Source organism: Danio aesculapii, chromosome 18 (assembly GCF_903798145.1).
Source record: "Danio aesculapii chromosome 18, fDanAes4.1, whole genome shotgun sequence".
Classification (NCBI taxonomy): Eukaryota; Metazoa; Chordata; class Actinopteri; order Cypriniformes; family Danionidae; genus Danio; species Danio aesculapii.
The window spans coordinates 33105025-33128974 of NC_079452.1; the positions used below are offsets into that span (position 1 = coordinate 33105025).

General features: G+C 35.1%; 1 protein-coding gene across 1 annotated transcript in view; it reads left to right on the forward strand.

Moving 5' to 3' along the window:
• The window catches only part of lmf2a (lipase maturation factor 2a), a 31617-nt gene that overhangs the window by 1096 nt on the left and 6571 nt on the right, over positions 1 to 23950 (forward strand). The window contains exons 2-9 of the mRNA XM_056478983.1: positions 3851 to 4104; positions 6735 to 6763; positions 8605 to 8795; positions 11901 to 12079; positions 17328 to 17466; positions 19359 to 19493; positions 21976 to 22081; positions 23267 to 23363. Of these exons, the coding sequence (XP_056334958.1) occupies positions 3851 to 4104; positions 6735 to 6763; positions 8605 to 8795; positions 11901 to 12079; positions 17328 to 17466; positions 19359 to 19493; positions 21976 to 22081; positions 23267 to 23363 (1130 nt within the window). The remainder of the gene's footprint in view (positions 1 to 3850; positions 4105 to 6734; positions 6764 to 8604; positions 8796 to 11900; positions 12080 to 17327; positions 17467 to 19358; positions 19494 to 21975; positions 22082 to 23266; positions 23364 to 23950) is intronic.

Below are 23950 nucleotides of genomic sequence, written 5' to 3' on the forward strand. Positions count from 1 at the left end.
AAAGGGGATTGTAATTGTATTTTCGATAGGAAACTAATTTTTTTGTGATGGTTTAGTTTTTTTAAACAGTAAAATAATATTGAAAGAAGGCTGGAGAGTCACATATTTTTTGTCAAAGAGCCACATGTGGCTGGAGAGCCATAGGTTCCCTCCCTACCACTGAGCTAGCAGAATCATTTATGCTGACAAATCTTATTTTGAGAAAATGCTTTTAAAAACTAAACAATACACTCTGGGCAAATTTACTGCAGAAATGCATCAGATAAATTTTTATTTTATTTATTTTTTTTTTGCATAAATCTGTTAATCAACCTCAGTCCAGATCAAAACTACTAAATTGCTTAGAAAATGACAGAAGATACCTCTTTAATTGCCAAATTTACAAATGATTTGGTGAAACACACACACACACACACACACACAGAATGATGTATTTTCAATAGAAAAAGTTATTGTGGACTGGATTTTTTTTTACCTTTTATCAAAGTCTTGGACATGTGAAACAACACTGCCCTTGATGCATTGTTTTTGATCTCAGCTCTCAGAACTACATGGAGTAAATTAAAACAAAGACCATCATGCACCATCAGAAGTGGTTATAATAGAAGGCAATGGGACAAAAACAGCCACCAACAGTACATTAGGGAGGAAAAGAAAGAAAATCTAACAATGCATCAAAGCCAATGTTGCTTCTAATCGTTCACGTCTAAGACTGTGGTAAAAAAAATAAAAAATCCAGTCCTCAATTACTTTTTATGTCGAAAATGCGTCATTTTGTGTGCTTTTTCACAAAATCTGTGACATCATTTGTGAACTTGGAAGTTAAAGAGTTAAAATCCTGTAATTTTCTAAGCAATTTAGTAGTTTTGATCTGGACTGAGGTTGATTAACAGATTTATGCCAAAAAAAAAAAAAAAAAATATATATATATATATATATATATATATATATATATATATATATATATTAATTAATCTGATGCATTTTTATAGGAGTTTAATTCAGTGGATGTTTTCATCCATAAAATAACAAAAGGATAATAAACATTCCCAAGGGTTAACTCAAGTGGGCACACAAGTACTGTGAATGCATATATGCACGTGTTTATAGGTGTTACTGTTGCTATTGTGTATACAGTGATGGGGACAAATAAGTGACCACTTGAAGATTCTCGTTTTCTTTGAATTTGCTGTATGGATTTGAGGTTTTGTTCTTTAAAGATCTGATAACATTACTTCTTAATTTAATATATATACATACATTTCAAAAATATTAGAAATGATCACAGTAACAAAGATTTTATTTGTTTTGATTGAAAATAAGGTTTATTCAACTACATGTTGATTTCTTAACTCTCCACAAGTATTAGTGTTGTGTTATATAAAAATGAATATAAACTTGTCTAAAAACATGCCACCTTTTGCAGAAATGTTTTAAATGAGAATATTTTTTTTTTAATTTAGAATTGCCATGAGGTACTTTACCAAATTAAAACTAAAACAGTTTTTCTCTGACAAAAACAATGAATCTATAGAGACAGAGAATCTTCAAGTTGTCTTCATATATAAATCAAGTGACGCAATAAAAGGCACACGTGCACACCAGTATTCTTTTAAATGCTTTAATGTTAATGCATGTTTGTTGTTTATTTAACATCATCATATTATACTCTTGACATTGTTATAGAGAAACAACTGATAGCATATAGGGCTGGGCGATATAACAAAAATGCAATCTCGCTAAGTAATTTCCATATTGATCGATAACGATATATATTTCGATATACGTTGTTAATGCTTCCAGATTTAAAAGAGTACCCCAACAATGACTGAAGCCACAAAAATTAGAGTCCATTAAATGGCATGACATACTGTATTTTCGGCCGATACATTTTCAGTGACCAAAAATTCGATACATCTCTAATATCAACACACTTTTAGATTCCCATTGTTGCACATTTCTGCTTTGTGATTGGCTCTTAGATCAATATAGAATAAAAAAGTCCAGAGGTTATCGTTGTTATTTACAGATTTTATTATGATTCAATATGATATCATTTCGTGCCCAACTGAGCCTGGTTTCTCTCAAGGTTTATTAATTCTTCACTTTCGCCAATTGGTGAAAAAAGTTTTTCCCTCTCCGCTGTCGCCACTGGCTTGCATGGTTCGGGATCTGTAGAGCTGCGCATCGATGGATTTGCTCTTCAGTGTTTGGACTCTCAGTATTGATTGTTAAACCACACTGAACTGAGCTAAACTGGACTGACACTGTTTCAATTTACTGTAATCTTCTATGTGAAGCTGCTGTGACACAATCTACATTGTATATGTATATATAAATAAAGGTTATACAAATAAAGGTGAATTGAATTGAATTGAATTTATCGGCCCAGCCCTAACGGCATGTACACAGGGCATATAGCATATATGATTTGTTTAAAAAAAAAAAAAAGATTTATACCTATACCCTAACGCAGCTTTAGACAGAGTCACAAAAATAATATTTAAGTCAACCGGCACACAAAAATAAAAAGTAAACCTGACTAACTTGAATAAATCGCACTTGATGTTCGCATTGCTGTGAAGATTTCAGCCATTGCTTTCACTTTACAGTTTTATAGCTATCTAGCATGTCACATGAATATAGTGATCTGAATATCCCAAAAAACTGAAACATGCCAATTTAAAAAAACTAAATTTTAGGCTTTAAAAAGTCACTGAAATATTGTGTTGGAGGTCTTAAATCAGTTTAAAGCAATCTTAATTTTCCAATGTTTATATAAAATGACCCAATCGGGCAAGCGCGCATCTATTAAGCAACAATCCATTCCAGTGAGACTTTTAACAACTCTATTTATAACTCTATTTACTGATATGTTTTGATTATCTTCCCTAAAATAACATTTGTTTAAACGTTCTCCAAGTATGGAACATAGACCATATATGATGAGGAGGACACTGACCTGGACAGGCATACATTTAGTTCAAATTTTTTAAAGATTTTTTTTTTAAGAAACATGTACGTGTGTCTAGGCATGGGACGATAACCGTTTTCAAGGTATACCGCGGTTTGGAAAAGTCAAGGTTTTAAAACTGTCAACATTTTCTGCATTACCGTTCCTAAGGTATGTGTAGAATTTTTTTTATTCACACTTTTTTTTAGGACAACAGTATCTTCAGCAGAAAAGATATCTAAAGATGCCATTTTAAATTGTTAGCAAATGAAGACAGCAGAAGTCAATAATTCATTTCGCCTGACATGTTTACTCCTCCAAAATATTTTAAATGTTCCTCCAAATAAAATATATTGTGTTCAAAAAAGAAAGGGAGTTTTTGTATGTAACCCAGACATTTAAAATGAATATATTTTAGAGCAGTAATCACAGTACCGTGAGACCATGATATTTTTATCCAAGGTTATCATAGCGTCAGAATCTTATACCCGCCCATACCTACGTGTGTATGCAATTAGAGTTTGCTTGTTTTGGCACATTATTTAAAATATGTGGCCAAGAAAATAATTCGATATTATTATTATTATTATTATTATTAATATTATTAATATCATCATCATTATTATTATTATTATTATTATTATTATTATTATTATTATTATTAATAATATTATTATTATTATTATTATTATTATTATTATTATTATTTCTTATTTATTTTTTTATGCGGCAAGTAAAAATCTTTTCCATTGGCCCAACCGAGCCAGTAGAAAAAATCCTTAGCATTTAGTCCTTTAAAATTCTGAAATTTCTTTCTTAATAGTCTTTAAATGTTCTTTAAAGTCTTACATTTGAAACCTGCAGAAACCCTGTGTGTGTTTTTGTGTGTATGTGCAGGTCTGTATGGGAATGAGGGCGTCCTGCCGGTGCGCTGGCGGATGCGGGTGTCTGGTAAGAGTGTTGTGGAGCAGCTGAAGGATTCCCCCACCCTGCTGTGGTTTGCTCCTCGTTTGGGTTTGGACTCTCAGCAGTGTATGGAGCTGCTCAGTCTGACCGGGACTCTGCTCAGCCTGATGACGGTGGCTCTGCCGGTGCTCCGAGATTGCAGAGTCTTCCTGCTGCTCTGGACTCTCTACCTGTCGCTCTACCAGGTACACACTCATCATACATGCAGTACAGCACTGTCACTACTCCTGTGGGTTTTTATTTATTAATTTATTTTAGAGGTTGTGATGGCCTAGGCTAGGGCTGCACGATACTGGGGAAATATGTGATATTTTACTACCCTTTCGTTATGTTTGGGGCTGTTTTTGCCCCATTGACTTCCATTATAATGACATTTTTTAATTGCAAAGCTACAGTATGACAATCATTATGATACAGTATGATAATCATGCATTCTTGATTGTTGGGAAGAGGTAAAATGTATAACTTTTACTGTGGATCATTAGTTGGCAGCATTAACTCTTTAGATAGGCCTGTTTAAAAAAGTTACTGGCTTTTATTTTGTGTGTTATTGAGAAAAACAGCAGATTATAGTGTGTGTGTGCCCAAATACACTTACTATGTTTACTATGCTCTGAGAGCTGAGCTGCTTATTTTAAATTTTTTCAAACACATCAAGGTAAGTGTGCAAAGGTCTCTTTTACACACACACACACACACACACACGTAAACGCTATACTCCATATAAAAAGCCAGAAATTAAGCTTTTATTTTTGCACCGTAACTGATGATCAACAGTAAAAATGACAGATTTTAGCTCTTCTCAACAGGAAAAACCACCAACAATCTAGAAAGCATGATCATATGGGGTCATGGCTTTGCAATCAAAAAATGTCAGTACAATGGAGGTCATTGGGGCAAAAACAGTCACCTACACAACGAAAGGGTAGTCAATTTGCCCAGAGTGTATTGAGGTTTTTAAAAATTCCAAAGCATTTTCCCAAAAGATGGGACTGAAATATGACTGAAAACCTCAGCAGATATTCTGAATCTTATTGGCTGTTGTCATTTTCCTCTCTTGTCTTCCTGTATTAGGACCGGGATTGAGGAAAAATTGTTGCCAATGTTTAATCACATCAAAAACAGGATGTAAATAAATAAATATAAAAAAATTGCAATGTTTTTTCAAATGTTTGAGAAATGGAAGAAACAAAAAACCCTTTTGCATTAATTTGGCCTTACTTGTAGCCTGCTTATTAGTTGTAACCTTGATATAGTTGATAATTAACAGTATAGTTTGATGTATAGTTTCAGATGTTAAATTCTGAAATATTTAATTTTCAAATTTGTTCTCTGATATTTTATGCAAAATTGTGTTTTAAGTGAAAGTAAAATATTATAAATGATTATTGTTTTGCAATTTTGTATTAATAATTGTTTTAATTAGTCTTTTAAATTAATTGTGTGCGTGCGTGCGCGCGTGTGTGTGCGCGTGTGTGCGCGTGTGTGCGCGCGTGTGCGCGCGTGTGTGTGCGCGTGTGTGCGCGTGTGTGCGCGTGTGTGTGCGTGCGCGTGTGTGTGTGTGTGTGTGTGCGTGTGTGTGTGTGTGTGTGTGTGTGTGTGTGTGTGTGTGTGTGTGTGTGTGTGTGTGTGTGTGTGCGCAAAAACCTTCTATCCAAAATTTCCATCTGAAATTTTCCTCTAAAATGAGCATTCTTCTAAGGTTCCTGTGTGTAGGTTCAGTAATTTTACATTTATGACATAAAATAGGTTAAATTGATTGTCTTTAATGTAAATAAAGAGAGAAAAATACTAATTTTAATAAAAAATTTCAGCTGGTACTGAGAGGTTTTTGCATCTGAACTCTTCACATATAGATTAGATGGGTAGGTAGATGGATGGATATACAGTTGAAGTCTAAATTATTCGCCCCCATTTATTTTTTCCCCCAATTTCTGTTTAATAGGAAGATTTTTTTCAACACATTTCTAATCATAATAGTTTTAATAACTCATCTCTAATAACTGATTTATTTTATCTTTGCCATGATGACAGTAAATAATATTTGACTAGATATTTTTCAAGACACTTCTATACAGCTTAAAGTGACATTTAAAGGCTTAACTGGGTTAATTAGGTTAACTAGGCAGGTTAGCGAAATTAGGCAAGTTATTGTATAAGATAGTTTGGTCTGTAGACTATCGTAAAAAATAGCTTAAAGGGACTAATAATTTTGACCTTAAAATGTTTTTTTAAAAATTAAAAACTGCTTTTATTCTAGCCAAAATAAAACAAATAAGACTTTCTCCAGAAGAAAAAATATTATCAGACATACTGTGAAAATTTCCTTGTATTTGTGTGTGTGTGTATATATATATATATATATATATATATATATATATATATATATATATATATATATATATATATATATATATATATATATATATATATATATATATATATATATTACATTTTATTTAAAAAATATAAATAATGTAATTTAATAAATAAAACCTATTTGTGTATTTAAAAACAGATTTTTATCTTTAAATAGATTTTTATCTGATTTTCTATAATAAATTACATATTACTTCAGGATTGCAGCATGTAGCAACAGCAGGTGTCAGCAAATGACATTGAATAATCACTACTTAAAAAAAAAAAGGGCATCCGCTGTGTAAAACATATACTGTATAAGTTGGCGGTTCATTCCGCTGTGGCGACCCCTGATTAATAAAGGGACAAAGCCGAAAAGAAAATGAATGAGTGCAAATGATATTTTAGAAGATAAAGTGTAATGTACTGAAATGCGCTGTGCTTGTTGTTTCTGTAGGTGGGCCAGGTCTTCTTATACTTTCAGTGGTGAGTAGTTTTTCCTGTCATTGTGTGTTACTAATGTTACACTCATATGCAAATGTTCTTGTTCCCTAAATTGCATCTCTTATGTAACAGTATTTGGTTTGGTTTAATGGTCACAACCGTAGCAACAAAACAATCTCGACCTTGACAGACACTTAGTGTTATTTACAGTCTTCACTCATCTGTGTTAATCTGCTTTCATAACAAGTGAAATGATCTCAGCACCCCAGAAGCCACGATTACAACACGTGTCAGACATTGAGAAGCACCATTTGACTGTGTGAAAAGTCTATGTAATTCTTAAGTAAACATCTATACTGAATAATACCGTACATTAGTTTTGTTTAGTAAACTTGTGCACTGGTTAATTTCATTTTATGTGTGGATTTCATTTTTGTGGTATTCGAAAATCAGAGACAGCAGCTCAGTGTCCATCATGTGTAAAATACTGGAAGAAAAATGTGTGAAATATCCTAAATATTGAACTGGGGCAGGAGGTTTTATTCTATTGTCTATTGACCTTATTCTTCACGAACGAGCCATTTGAATTTTCTTTGGCTCAAGACTTCCGATCTCATTCACTTCCATTCATTTTTAGACGTTAAAAACTTGCTTATTATTCTGCTTTGTCTGTATAATCATGCAAACACTTGTCTGTAGAGTGAGTAGTTTGACCGTTTTCTGCCGTTTATTATTCCTAGTCATTTCTCCAATAGGCAACTGAATCGGAAGTTCTAAAACAATCGCAAAAACGAGCGCACTTCTGCATTAAAGTATAAGGTCAATAAAGGGAACCTGTTTTCCTTGTAGAAGTTTAGTTCAGCTTATTTTATTTTTAGATTACCTCCATATAATGGATATTAAATAATAGCTGGGCTGATTTGTCAACATCAGTAACAAAGGATACTCTGTTATTTCTTCTGTTATTAAACGCCCCCTGCTGGCAAAGGGTGCATTTGCAAATTTATTCAGCCTGTCTACTTTTTTTTTTTTTTTTTTTTTGGAGACACCAATATACATTGTACACACACACCAATATAAATGATATAATATTAGCTGTTTAAAATTTGATTTCTATTTTTTGCTAGATTTTTATTTTTTTCTCGCAAAACTAAAGTCAAATCTTTATGCTTTTATATTTTGTGATTTATTTTTATTTTTTTATTATTTTTATTTTTTTTATTTTTTATTATAATTTTTTTTTACAATTAAATAAAAAAAAAAAACAGTTTTTCTAAAAAATAATACACACATTATGTTGAAGTCTAAATGATTAGCCATCCTGTATATTTTTTTCTTCCTTTTTCAAATATTTCTCAAATGATGTTTTATCAGAGCAAGGAAATTTTCAGTTTTTCCAATATTTTTTCTTCTAAAAAAATAAGTCTTATTTGTTTTATTTCAGCTAGAATAAATGAGTTTTTAATTTTTTTAAAACCGTTTTAGGGTCAATATTATTAGCCCCCTTAAGCAATTTTTTATTGTCTACAGAACAAACCATCATTACACAATGACTTGTCTAATTTACATAGTTTAAATGCCTTTAAATGTCACTTTTAAGCTGAATACTAGTATTTTGAAAAATATCTAGTCAAATATTATGTCTGTCATCATGATAAAGAGAAGAAATCAGAAGAAGTACATCTATAGAAATAAGAAGTACAAATTCATACCCAAATTGTATAAGAAGCACAAATGCCCCAAACTCCCATCAGACCCCTAACAAAGATATTCAAATTAGGTTCTGGCAGTTTGCTTGGTAAAATTCAACAATCTAAGTTGGCAGTTAAACATCAAGATTAATGCATCACATTTTCCTCATTTCTGGCTGCTCTTGTCCTCAGGGATAACCTGTTGTTGGAGACTGGCTTCTTGGCCATTCTCATCGCTCCAATGAAAATGCCCTGGTCCTCAAAGGTGCGTCTGTATGATAATGTGACATTCTGGCTGCTGCGCTGGCTGCTGTTTCGGCTGATGTTTGCGTCTGGTGTGGTCAAACTGACCAGCCGCTGTCCCACCTGGTGGGGCCTGACAGGTGAGGAAAGACTCGTCTAGATTTTTTTGGGGAAATGATAATTATTAATTTGATAAGTGTGTTTTTTTGGGCTAATGCACTTACTGATTTAGACCTGGCAAATAAGTGAGGTTTTATAAACTAATTTCAAGAGGAGAATGAGATTGAGCATGATTGAGCATGGCTGGTCTTTCATCCGTAATCCGTAATAATTCAATCAGATTGATCCAAGCTTACAATAAATAGACCAATTTTACCCCACTGCCTTATCTTTGTTTTGGAAGAATCCCCCCTTCCACCCCATCTCCTCCTTTTCTTCCCTTTTCTCAGAGGACCTCTTGAGACCTACCTAATCTCGGACCAATTATTTCCGAGCTCAGGGTTCTCTCCTGGGACAGCATGCCAAACCTGCTATTAAGGCCAAGCATATCTAAGTGTAAACTCTTGAAATAAGACATTAAAAGAAGCTGAAATTCTATTTCATTGTAATGTGTCATGTGGCTGATGCGACCCAAATTTTTTTTTTGCTAGGTATCATTTTCATGTCCTGTGCCATGTTTAAATTACAAATACATGAGGCGATGAAAACGAGGTGTGTTAGGGCACATGGTTGGTTTTATTTATTTTGGTTATTTATTTTTGTTAGTTAAAGAGTGTGTTTGTGATATGCCCCTGTAAGCAGGTCCACAATATGCATATACATTGCTTATTACACACACAGGGATGCGCAGCAGCACACAGACATCTTTAAATATGAAAATCTGAAAGATTAAAATGTAAAAAGATTATTATTGTTAACTTGTAAAAATGTCATTATGTGTGGATAGTCATATGGCCTGTTTCCACTGAGTGGTACGGTACACTTTTATGGCTGTTTCCACTGTCAAAACGCATACCGAACCAAACCATACCACTTTTTCGACACCCTTTGCAAAGGGGTATCAAAGGTACAAAAAGGCGGAGCTAGACGCGCAGCTGAATGCTATTGGTTTACAGAGATATGTCATTCGCTTGTGCAACAACAAGCCAGAATGAAAACAAAGGAACCGCCATGTTTTAAATACACAGCCGAGACATTACACCGTAATGATATATACATATAATAATGAGCAATGGACGACCCGAGCTCAAACAAACCTGGTCGTCTTATTGATGAACAGCCATAAAGCCAAGAAGAACAAAATCTGCCGTGCCCTGTTGTTGTTTTACGAGGCCGTCTAAAAGTGCGAGCGGTTTCACTTTGTCCAGAGAGCTTGCGATTGCGTCTCTATTTGAAATAACGAACTTTTTGAGCTCATAACAATAACGTGCTCGTGATCATTGAAGCACTTTGATATCCGATCCTGTCAGAAAGGAGAAAAAACAAAGGAGAATCCGGAAAAACAGCAGCAAATGATCCGGCTGTAACCTAAAACATGAACAAACTGCCTTGTTTAGCTATTATCATCACCTTTTGGACTATTATGAACTCGAAATGACGTAATTACTCTCTAACAAGAGGCTACACATGCTGCTGAAGATTACAGACACAGATGAGAGATTTGCACTGACTGTGGGCTGTATTTCGTGTTGTTTTTGAACCTAAATAAGGACTAAATGTATGCTGTTTGTAGTTTTTCTGTAAGTGGTAACATATTGGAGACTGTAAGGGTCTGTATGTGTTCATATATGTTGCGTTAATTTATTTATTTTATATAATTGCAGACGTAACAATAAGTTATTTCACATCATTGATCTGCAGTTATAATCAAATCATGTTCATAGAAAAGTTAGTAATAAAACATTCATACACAAGTATTTATGTGTATAAAGCACCTGTTTTGTGAGAAGTGCTTGTCGTATATGTGAACGACCCGTACAGCTTTACTGTAGACATTTTCCCGAGCGAACATTCTGTTGTACACCACGCCCACCGAAAGAGTACCATCAGTACCCTTTTAGCAGTGGAAACGCAAGCCTGATAAAGGTGACCCGTACTGTACCACTCAGTGGAAACAAGCCAATAATTAACCCAATGCATATTTGCAGTAATGATGAACGACATTGGCTAATTGCAGATCTGTTTCCTCGCTAGAGCAGTGTTTCCCAACCCTGTTCCTGGAGGCACACCAACAGTACATATTTTGGATGTCTCCCTTTTCTGACCCATTAACTTCAGGTGTTGAAGTCTCTTCTGATGTTAGGATAAGTTGATTCAGGTGTGTTTGATTAGGGAGAGGTTGAAAATGTGTACTGTTGGTGTGCCTTCAGGAACAGGGTTGGGAAACACTGCGCTAGAGAATCATTTAGTTTTTCTGCTTCAAAATTCCACCATGTATATAGCCAATCTGCAACTTGCTTTTAAATGGAATTGGAGATGAGACTGTGATTGGTTTGATGCATGTTATGCCAAAAACACACCGATACCTTAAGAGAATAAGGACAACCCTTTTATCCCATGTTTCGTGTACGCCAACCATTTTTTTTATCTTTTAATATTTGCTTTAAAATATAAAAGGTTGATTTGGATGTGGCGCAAATGCACTTTAGACCATGTGGGGGTGGGCAAACTCGGTCCTGGAGGGCCGGTGTCCTGCATAGTTTAGCTCCAACTCTAATCAAACACACCTGAACATGCTAATCAGTGTTTCCAAGATAACTAATTATCTATAAGCAAGTTTGATCAGAGTTGGAGCTAAACTGTGCAGGACACCGGCCCTCCAGGACCGAGTTTGCCCACCCCTGGCTTATGTTGTTTAAATAGAGCCCATTAACTTTGTTTAAAAAGCACATTTGTTCCAGAGCTAAACATCACAGTGCTGCTTTAAGTTTTCTGATAGCCTGAATCCATATATTATTATGGTATTAACAATACAGCTTTAGTTGTGAGGATGAGGGTATGTGTTGAGAAGGTGTACGGTTTCTGTGAGAAGAACATAAATGCATTAAATGCCAAATAGTGCCTATGAGTCTGAATACAGCTATATAAGTGCAGGCTAGTGTGTGCATGTGTACCTGATTTCACTGAAAGTTTGGCAGTGGCGCCACTAAGCATACAGTGTGCAAGTCTTTAAAAATACTCATCAGATGAGTATAAGATCATAGGTTATAGCTCAAGATTAAAGGTTTGTGTTGTTTTGTCTTCAGCTTTGACCTATCACTATGAGACTCAATGTATACCGACTCCACTGGCCTGGTTTGCTCATCAGCTGCCGGTGTGGTTTCAGAAACTCAGTGTGGTGGGAACGTATGTTATCGAGATCGCCGTTCCCTTCCTGTTCTTCAGTCCCATACGGAGACACAGACTCACTGCCTTCTACATGCAGGTGAGTAGACATGTTTGTGTTTTAGTAAGGTTAACTATCATTCATTTAAAGGTGCAGTGTGTAGGATACAAAAATTCATATTATTAGAAAGGGTTTTTTTTTTTTTGACCTGAGCTCTCCGAAAATGACTCTACCAGGGTTCATACGGTCATGGAAAACCTGTAAAGTCATGGAATATTTCCATGGAAAAATTTGCCATCACGTTATTAGTGCTGTGTAAGCATTATCTAAATAAATTTTACATTGATATATAAAAATAGGAGGCATGGTGGCTCATTGGCTATCACTGCCTCATTGCAAGAAGGTCACTGGTTCGAGTCCCAGCTGGGTCAGTTAGCGTTTCTGTATGGAGTTTGCATGTTCTCCCCGTGTTGGCGTGGGTTTCCTCTAGGGATGCACCGATACCATTTTTTTGAATCCGTTGAAGACCGATACAGATCCGATCCTGATACTGGGCCTTTTTTTTTCAAGTATAATACAGTTTCTATAGTTCTGATGATAATAAACTCAAATAATATATCTTCTTTAGTAAAAAATAACAGACCTATAGGCCTACTATACATGAGAGACAACACAATCTAACTTAAAGGGCACCTAGGTTACCCCTTTTTCCAGATTTAATATAAGTCTTTTGTGTCTCTAGAATGTGTCTGTAAAGTTTCAGCTCAAAACACCCATCAGATTATTTATTATAGCTTTCAGAAGTTTGTATTTCATAGCTCTGAGCAGCAGGAAGCGGTTTTTGTGAGCTTTAAGGCTAGTCCTTCACGCCCACCGTTTCCACGTGCCTGTCAGTGTGCCTTAATCTCCTCCCTCGGCTGTGTCAGACAACAGACAGACATGAAGGAAGCAGATCTCATGTAGCGTTTGTGAGAAATACTACAGTAAGAGCTTTACCAATGAGTATTTGATGCATTTATTGTGGAGTTGCAACGATGAGTCACAATGTCGTTCCAAAGTTCACGCACACATAGCGCGGACACGCACTCTTGATTACATTTGATGATGATTGATGATCTTAGCAAATTGAACAGACCTTTTATTCCCGGTTGCCTTGCGCAGGGGGACCTATGTCCTATGTCAAGTTGCGGTCGGACCTCTCCAATTGGTCCATCGTTTTTATTGTGTTTAATTTGAAAAAAAAGGACTGGTTTACATCACCCCAATATGACGGTATAATCTATTGAAAAGTAGATTTTTCACCATAGGTGCCCTTTAAAACATAATGCTTGCTGTATACTAGGCTACATTATTTGACCATTCGTTGTGACATTGATCTGTTGTGGTCCAGCTTATGTTTCCTTTTTTAATATTAAGATTTTTGTTTGAAATTTGTAATAGGCCACCACTATTTACCGTAATCGTTGGTAAAATAACCAGCCTTTTAACAAAGCCTGATATTTTCCTGCAGACTAAACTATACTCTCTGAGGCCAGTTTTACTTGATAAACATTCCCTTTTCTGTTAATGACAATCCATTTTGTGCCTGTCAGTTTCACTTTTATTCATTTAATCAACTACTTTGACCACAATGAGCCAGGCTTTACAAACTATTCGCAGCACCAAAAGTATTCCACTCAGAAGAGTAAACTCGGTCGGAAGGATGAGAGAACAGAAACTCATTGTGAGAATAATTTTACAGAGAGGCGCACATGCGTGAATAAAGTGTTCGATGAATCACTGAGACACAGCACGCAGCCCTCCGGTATCTGCGGACACTTTCAAAACAGCAGCACAAATCTGTTGATCTAACAGACACAGCACAACATGATTTAGAAACCGCAAAGATCTCCATGTTGCAGGTCAAAATGAACACATTTAATGCTAAACTAAATACATTTCTCCAGCGATTACTTATATTAACAGGAACAATTAGTCTTGGAGGAAGTTTTTCGTGTTGTCATGAACGCGACACACAGTTTGAATTGTGAATGAGGGGAGAATGATTGATTGACAGGCGCAGTGGCTGGAAGCGCTGAAATGAACATGAGTTTAACCACTTGAAAATGTATCTTTACTTCACATTAAGCTATAGAATGGCTTCAAAACATTTGGGATATAGTACATGACAACTTTCTAGGCCCTTATAATAGGCTACCTTCATGGCTTTTGTTGGCTTATAAATTACACAGAATATATCGCACAGTAGGTGAATTGAATTAACTAAATTAGCCATAGTGTATGTGTGTGTGTGTGAATGTGAGAGTGTATGGATGTTTCCCAGTACTGGGTTGTGGCTGGGAGGGCATCCGCTGCTTAAAACATATGCTGGAATATTTGGCAGTTCATTCCACTGTGGAGTCCTCTGAAATAGAGACTAAGCTGAAGGAAAATTAATAAATGAAGATATAAAAATAAATTTAAACTAAATAGATTGTTGTGTGTTTTATAATATGCTGTAATAAATTTGAATGTGCATTGTTGTTGTTGTTATTATTTACCACATATTCGTAGACATTACATGAACACATTAGGTCATTTAAATTTACTTGAAAGCCTTGGAAAAGTCATTGAATTTTAGTAGTAAACATGTGTATGAACCTTGTACTATGCACATGCGGGTTGCCAGAGTGCGCCTGACGATTAAGCCTTCTGCTGTAAGCTGCTCAGCTAATGTTTACATTTGTATTATTTGCTAGTTAAAAACCACCTCATGTAGATTTTTATAACTCTGCGTGTCATTTCGGAGGCTGCTATTTGCCTCCAGAGTTTGCATTTTTTTCTCCTCAAGACTGAAATGAAATGTGCTGTGTTTTCCACCAAGGCAGTACGGGTTGCCGAAACATAATTGGGTGAACTGGCAGTGGGCTGGAGCTCTTAAAAGAATGCAGTATGTAGGATTGACACTAATGCAGGTTGCCATATTGACAACACAAACAGAAGCGAACATGCCTTGTGATTGTGCCTTACGCTGTAAGCTGATCAGCTAATGTTTCCATTGGTGATATTTGTTTTGTTTGCTAATAAAATCACCTCATGTGGATTTTTATAACTGAATCTGTGTCTCATTTCGGATTTTTGGTCGCATATATTGAGACCGCCTTCAAGACTGAAATGAAATGCACTGTTCTGCATGAAGGCAACCCGAAGTGATGAAATGAAGAGTTTAAAATCCGCTAAACGCCACTTCCGCCAAAAAATGAGATAATGACATTGAGTGAATGCTTTAGGCACAATGTACATGTTCAACAAATAGTTTTGTTTGAAATCATCTAAATTCGCAGTGTCAGCATATTCAGAAATAACAGTTTGTTTGCAAAAGCCGCTAAACGCCACTTGCCTTTGACAGCAAAAGCCGCTAAATCCCGAGAGCCAATAAGAAGGCGCGAATCGAATCATATTTTATCAATGTAGCAGAGCGCTATTACGCCGGCTTTATGAGGAGACTGTTTTATTCCGCTTTTGTATAACATGTCTTTATTGAGTTTTTTCAAGATTTTACAATAATTCAAATCCCAGTACCCAGAACTTACCCCAGACAGGTTTAGGATGGGGGGGGGGGGGATTTAATAATAATCCTTATTAAAAAATAATTAAAAATAAAAATAATATTAAAAAGAATTAATTAATAAATAAAAAATAAATTAATAATAATAATAAAATAAATTTCTAATGAAGCACCAATTCACATTACACAACTTCAAATTTTTTTACAAAGTCCAAAAACACCTCCCAGATATCACAAAATTCAGAGGATTTTTTCCTTTATTATATATGTGAGCTTTTCAAGAGCCAAGCATGTTATAAGGTTTCTCAACCAAAGCCCAATGGAGGGGCGATTAACATTCTTCCTACTTTAGTCCGCTTTTGATTTCGATTTTAAGACAGAGTTTGAACTGGATGAGCCTGTCCGACTGTCAGTGAATGGCAAATGAAAATGTCTCTTACCTCAAAACTCTGAGCATTACAAGAAACAGAAAACACACTGTACAGTCGGAAATGTAGCATGCATTCACAACGTTTGATTGTGCAGTGACGCTACTTTGAGTCCGATTTACTACATATTAAACAGCAACTCCATTTCACGAAAGACAAAGTTAAGATGCTGTTCTTTTATCCCACATGGATGCTATGTGGATAAACAAGAGATGAAAAAGAGACCAAGACCTTTAGTATAGTGAGAATGAATAAATGACAGCTTCTGAGAGACATCCTCTTTTTTTTTGCACAGTAGGCTTACCTTGTGTTTTATTTGCTAATGCAAGCTATTTCTAGAAGATTAAAATAACGTATAAAACTATACATTATTTATAATACTTCAATAAATTATATTATTTTTTTTAGTATTAGGCAATGCACAGATATGGATGTTTCACAATGTTTTTTACACTACATGTTTTGAATCTAACAAGCTTGTTTACATTACTTACATTAAATCTAAATCCCAAATATCAGAAATGACAATAGATTGTTAAGATTTAATTAATGTCAATTTTAATGTGATTGATTAACGCACTTGACAGATTTCATTCATTCTGTTTCCTTCTGCTTAGTTCCTGGTTTATCAGGGGTTACCACAGTGGAATGAACCGCCACTTACTTGTCAGATGTATTTTTAATTTCAGGTGGTTTGTGTATGTGTTATGTTTGGTAAAATAACCTCTAATTGCATCTTTAGTGTTTTTTCAACTAATTACCCTGTCTTGTCTCAATAGGTGGATTTAGAGGGTTTTGCATAAAAAGCAGAAGTGGATTTAGCTGCTTTTGACGCAAAAGAAAATTTGCCTTGTTAAAAAACTGAATTTTCTAAAGTGACATTTATGAAAAAAGGGTATTTTATTTACTAGCTAATAACTTTATCATTACATATCAAATGAAACCTATGAACCTAATCAGAGGAGCCTGATAGAAAATGCGCATTTACAAGACCAGAGGTCTGATGGATTTAGAGGGTTTTGCGTCTAAACTCTTCTAAACTCTAAATTGGTTAACTAGTAGTGGGCAGGTTATATTGGCTAAAACAAAACTAATATTCTGACATGGAACGAACACTTTCAAAGCAGAATATCTAACTTAAGCATTGTTTTTCATATAAACAAGTATGTTCATTTAGCATGTTTTCTTAAATATCTGCAAACCATAATGTGGTATTTTTATGCTTTAGAAGAGTCAAAAGCTTACATACAGCACCTTTAAGTAACGGTCAACCATGGGAAATTGCCATCTCTTTTGTGTATGCATGTTTGTTCATGATCTGAGAACGCTGCCATGTGTTTATGCATTAATTTGACACACTTGTGTTTTATAGGTTCTGCTTCAGGTGCTGATCATCATGTCTGGGAATTATAATTTCTTTAATATTCTTACGATCACCCTGTGTCTGTCACTGCTGGATGACCAACATGTCAATTTCTGGCTCCGCAGACCAACGCCAAAGACAGAGAAAAGTATGGACACGTGTTTTTATTTTTATTTTTTATTAAAATTATGTTTTACAAGCTGCATTTATTTGCTGTAAAAAAGGTAATCTTGTGAAATATTAGCAGTTTTTTATGTGAATATATTTTTATTTGTAATTTTAGATATATTATTCCTGAATATTCTGCATTATTGCTCCAGCCTTAAAGGGCACCTATGGTGAAAAATCTACTTTTCAAGCTGTTTGGACAGACATATGTATGGTGTATAGACCGTCATATTGGGGTGAAATAAACACACCCAGTCCTTTTTTTTTCAATTTAGCAACATAAAAAGCGGTGGACCAATTGGAGCGGTTTTCAGATCGACCGCAACTTTACGTAGGAGTGCGGTCCCCCCGCCCACCAATATTGATTGACAGCTGCGTATTAACATGTCCCGGTAGTCACGTGTATAATCATATAAACAAGACCAGACGTGCACAAAGCAATCGGGAAAAAAGGTGTGTTCAGTTCGTTAGGATCATCAATCATCATCAAACGTGATCAAGAGTGAGTTTCACAAGTTTAAAATGTTTTAAAACAGAGCATGTGTGTAATGAATTACAGCGATTTAGCTCAGCTTTACTTCATCAGCACAGCCGCGGGTCAGAACAATTATAAAGGAAGACGCTTCAGTCCCGGTTTGTGGATGTTAAATCAGGTTTATTTTGTACATTGATATAACAGATATCCATACAGCAGTGGAGATTAACCTGTATCCTGTCACATTTGCGTGCAAAAAGAGTGCAAAGCTAAACGGGCGCTCTGTCTGTGTGTGCGTGCATGTGTGTGTGTGTGTGTCTACTGCGGTGTGTGTGTGCGCGCGTGAACTTTGTGTGACCCTGCCATGCAACTGCACAATAAATACTCATTGGTAAAGTTCTTACTGTAGTATTTCTCACAAACGCTACGTGAGATCTGCTTCCTTTAAGTCTGTCTGTTGTCTGACGCTGCCGAGGGAGGAGATTAAAGCTGCGGTCACACTTGACTTTTCCTCCCATAGACTTCCATTCATACGCACGCGAATGCGTCAGACCGGAAACGTTTCGCAGGTTGTTGCGGTGCAAAGTTCAATCTTGGTGAACTCTGACCTGCAAAATTGCATCACTTGACTGCCTGAGACCAATCGAGGATCAAAACAGGACCTCTCTGGACAGAAATTTAAAACATGGAGCAATCGCTGGCTTTTTTTAATGTCTAATTATCTTGTTTAATCCCGCCCCTTTTCGCAGAGCTGTACGACAGAATTTCGCACACACAAAGCCCAGTGTGACCGTAGCTTTAGGCACGCAGAAAGGCACGTAGAAACGGTGGGCGGGGAGGACTAGCCTTAAAGAGTGAAAAAATGTGTATATATAGGAATTTAATAAAAGGTATAAGAAAAAATCTGATGGGTGTTTTGAGTTGAAACTTTACACACACTTTCTGGAGACACAAAAGACTTGTATTAAATCTGAAAAAAGGAGTAACCTTGGTGCCCTTTAAGTGCCACAAGATTGTTTAGACCTTGTTCTAATATCATTTGGTGGTTAGGAAATATTTCTTATTGGTTTTGCAGATGAAAATTGTTGTGCTGCTTAATGTTTTTCAGGTTTCTTTGAATAATAGAGAAGTAAATATAGCATTAGTAAATTAATATTTATTAATATTTATCTATTTAATGAAATTAAATCTATCTGAAATCTATTTTTCAGTACAATTTTATTACTTTTGTTGTTTTTATTATAGATTTTTTGTTTAAATGATAATTTTCAATTTTATTATTTTTTAATTACATTTCCAAATGTTTTAAACTATTTAGATATCTGGCTCATGCTGTGTATTTTCAGTTTAGGCTGAAAATATTGCATGACTCATTACTTTAGTTGTTGTTTTTTCAGCATCATTGCAGACTCTCTTCTCTGTACTGGCTGTCATGTCAGAGTTTGGTGTTTATGCTTTGCTTTGCTACTGGACTGTCAAATGCTTCGACCTGCAGGTGGATTGGGAAAAGAAAAGCGTTTCCTCCAAAACAGGTGAGCGTGTTTACATGCAGTTTTAACCCTATTATGCTTGATAAGCTCACAATGCATGCAGTGCACGTTTCCTGTTTTCCTTTATTAGAGTAAGTTCAGAAATCTGCTGTATGTGTGCTGTGAACTGCAGATTTAAGAGCATCCAGAAATAGAAAACACATTGCTTTAAAGGAGGAGGAAATATATTGCAAACTCAAGCCAAAGAATTCCAAAAATGAGTTCTCATTAGTACTACAGTCTGAAAGCTGCACCAGGAGAAGGTAAAATAAGAGCCATAAGTTTCACGCAATACGCAATTTATTCGACACGACAGCTAGGGATGCACCGATACCATTTTTTTGGAATCGATTTAATCTCGAAACCAAAATTCTGATTATTGACTGATACAGATCCGATCCACATACTGCGCCATTTTATTTATTCATTTATTTATTTACTTATTTTTAAGCATAATACAGTTTATAGTGTTCTGGTGATAAACTCAAATAATATATCTTCTTTAGTAAAAAATAACAGACCTAAAGGCCTACTGTAATGACAGATGGCACAATCTCACTAAAAACGTGATGCTTGCTGTATACTAGGCTACATTATTTGAGCATTCGTTAAGACATTGATATGATCTGTTGTCCAGCCTATGTTTCCTTTTAAATGTTAAGATTTTTCTTTGAAATCTGTAATAGGCCACCACTATTGACCGTAATCGTTGGTAAAATAACCAGCCTTTTAGCAAAGCCTGACATTTTCCTGCAGGTTTGACGCAGACTAAGCTAAACTGCCTGAGGCCAGTTTTACTTAATAATCCCTTGCCAAATCATGAGATCAGAGAAAGTTCAAAACAAGGTCCACTTATATACTTCAGCGCCAAAACACAAACTGGTCTGTTAAATAAAATGAATATTTTACTGTATTTTTATTATTATTAACACAGTTTCAGAGTAGCCCATATTAGACTAAATAATTTTTCCATATTGTGCCCATCAGTTTCACTTTTATTTATTTAATTAATTTAAAACTACTTTGACCACAATGAGCCAGGCTTTACAAACTATTCGCAGCACTGAAAGTCTCGGCAGAATAAACTCGGAAGGATGAGAGAACAGAAACTCATTGTGAGAATAATTTTACGGAGAGATGCTTGTCGAGTCTCTGCAGCCGGATGCGTGAATGAAGCGTTTGATGCATCACTGAGACACAGCACGCAGCCCTCCGGTATCTGCGGACACTTTCAAAACAGCAGCACAAAGGGAAGAAATCAGTGCGTTGAGGATCTGTCCAATGTATTATTGAGCCTTTTCTCATTTAAAGTTTCAGGTAGGCCTACTTTTGTGTGTGAAAGAGCAGGTAATAACCCTCTCTACTCCAGTGTTGCGAATGCGATCTGCTGATCTAACAGACACAGCACAACATGATTTAGAAACAGCAATGATCTCCATGCTGCAGGTCAAAATAAACCCATTTAATGCTAAACTAAATTCATTTCTCCACCGATTACTTGTATAAACAGGAATACTTAGTCTTGGAGAAAGTTTTTCGTGTTGTCATGAACGCGACACACAGTTTGTATTGTGAATGAGGGGAGAATGATTGACAGACGCATGGGCTGGAAGTGCTGAAATGAACATGAATTTAACCACTTGAATATTCATCTGTACTTAACATTAAACTATAGAATGACTTCAGAACATTTGGGATATAGTAGGCGTGCATGACAACTTTCTAGTGCCTTATAATAGGCTACCTTCATGGCTTAGTTGGCTTATTAAAAAAAAGAATATATTGCACGCGCAAGATCCGATTTGGATCGGTACCATCTGGCTGATACCCCATCCAGCAAAAATATGCGGTATCGAACCGATATCCGATCCAAGTATCGAGATCAGGGCATCCCTAACAACAGCTGTCATAACATGTGAAATGCTATAGAAAACTGATTCATTGACGTGTTAGTAGTTCACCCGAAAATAAATTATTTTATCTTTTACTGTTCACTTGTTCAAAACCCATTTGAGTTTCTTTCTTCTGTAAACACACATAAAAAAAAAGATATTTTGAAAAATGCTGGCACATATTGACTTTAATAGTTATTACTTTACCTGCTATAGAATTCCATGGGCACCAGCAATCGACATTCTTCAAAATATCTTCTTTTGTGTTTAACAGAAGAGAGAGTTTTACAAAGGGTTAAAACCACATGAGGGAGACTAAATGAAGTAATTTTCATTTTGGATGAACTATCGGTTTATTAAAGTCCTAAAAACATGGATTGCTTTATTATTGGTTTAAATCTAAAGTGAGACAAAAGGCTTTTTTAGTAAGCTAACATTTTTGTGATTTATTTATTTTTATTAAAAGTTTATTTTATTTTTTTATTTATTTTATTTTTTTATTTTATTAAATTGTATTTTCTGCATATTGACGTGCATGTAAAAGTGTTTATTGTTCATAGTGATTCATCTTTCTTCGTGTTCTTGTTCTTCAGCATTCACCTATTTTGAGTTTAATGGTTTTCTGAAGACAGTAACGGTGCCCAGTATCTGGATAGGTGTGCTGTCTCTCACCTGGGAGATCATCACTGCTATGTTTAGGTGAGTGTTACAGGTTTCTTTATGGTTTGTTAGTTCAGTATGTCCATTAGATGGCGTCCTGGTAGAATAGATGTTTCTTAGAGTGTGTGTGGGTGGGTGTGGGTGGTTTTAAACAAGCCATATGTTGTGCTTCAAAATTGCACAGGTTTCCCAAACACTATTTAGAAAATGCTGTGAATCTACATGCCTGACAAGGTATAACTGATCAGTTGGTTAAGTGAACGCTGTAAAAGGCTTGTTTAAATCTAGACATGATAGTTACAGTATAGTGATAAGTAGGCCCACACAGAATCTGCGCGCGCAGATCTCCGCAGATTTTTAGCCAATCATTGATTCTGTTTATTTACCCTTGTAAATGTGTGAAAATTGATATTTATTCAGTTTTTAAATTAATTACAGTAATATTATTGACTAATATAAAAATGTTTATATGATTTATTAACTATACAGTTTGTACAGTAATATTTTCTGTCTTTTAGTAGAGATATTATATGCGACACTTGCTTTGTTTACCAAGTAAATTGGACCTAATTGGATTTGCATTGTAAAAATTAAATAAAAGTTTAAAAGGTATTACTTATTTAATATATTATGGTTTTAGTTATGATACTCCCAAATTAATTCTGCATAAATGTTTAACAGAATTCTGCGCAGAAATAGCAAAAAATGTCCGCAGATTCCGTCTGGCCCTAGTGATAAGTACAGTTATGGAAAAATGGAAGAGTCCACTTTAAAATCCATTACAGTAGGTGTGTGTTTCAGTAACATGTTGTTTTGTTTTATTCTAATGTATTAAGCTTGTTCTAATGTTTAAATATTGATTTCTCAATTCTTCTGAAGTTAAAGCGTTGCTATTGTGTTGTCTAAAGTTTAACACAATCACTGTTTGTTATATTATTTATCAAAATGCTCTAAATTACAAAAGGTATATTTTAATTTGAGAAGAAATGTCATCAGTAGTTTATAGAATTAACCATAATTTGTGCTTTACTATAAGTTATGTTTAGTCAAAAGGCATTTTTTTTATGGTTTTTACCATACTGTAGGTGTGTATAGTTTTAAAAACCAGTCTAATAGTCAACCACGGCTAACAGGTTACAGGTTTGTTTATGGTTTGTTAGTTCAGTATGTCTATTAGATGGTAGAGTAGATGTTTCTGATTGTGTGCGTGCATGCGTGTTTCAGATGTGCGTGTGTCAGAGGAGTGCTGTGGCGTCTCTGGACCTCAATCCAATGGGCTGTTATGGCTGCGGCTACAGTCTCCATGTTTGCCATCAGTCTGGTCAGTCCATTTCCTGTCAGGGTTATATTTGAAGGTGGGGAGAGTAGCCAAAATTTTTGACTCGAGTACTAGTAAAACTACAAGTAAAAAAAGGTGTTTTGGAGCTGCTCTGTCTTTCTTAAATAGAGTATTTTATTGTGTCATCAAATGATTATTGTTGTGAATATGCTTTTTATTTGTAATATAGACTAATGTTACGCTTAAAGGATACAGTTATCTGTTATAATTTACTCATCCTTTACTTGTTTACTTTTGTTGAACACAAAAGAAGATATTTTGAAAAATGCTGAAAACCTGTAACCATTGACTACCATAGTATTTGTTTTTCCTTCTATAAAAGTCAGTGTTTACAGGTTTTCAGCTTTTTTCAAAGTATCTGCTTCAGTGTTTAGCAGAAGAAAGAAACTCATAAAGGTTTGAAACAAGTAAAGGGTGATCAAATAGTGAGTGAATTTTCATTTAAGTCTCTTTAATGACACTTAATGGGTGTCTTATGTAAATTATGGTAAAAATGTATGAATAAATAAGTCTGCTTGTACAAACAAGACACAAACATTCCTAATTAATGAAAAAAAATGTGATCTTAA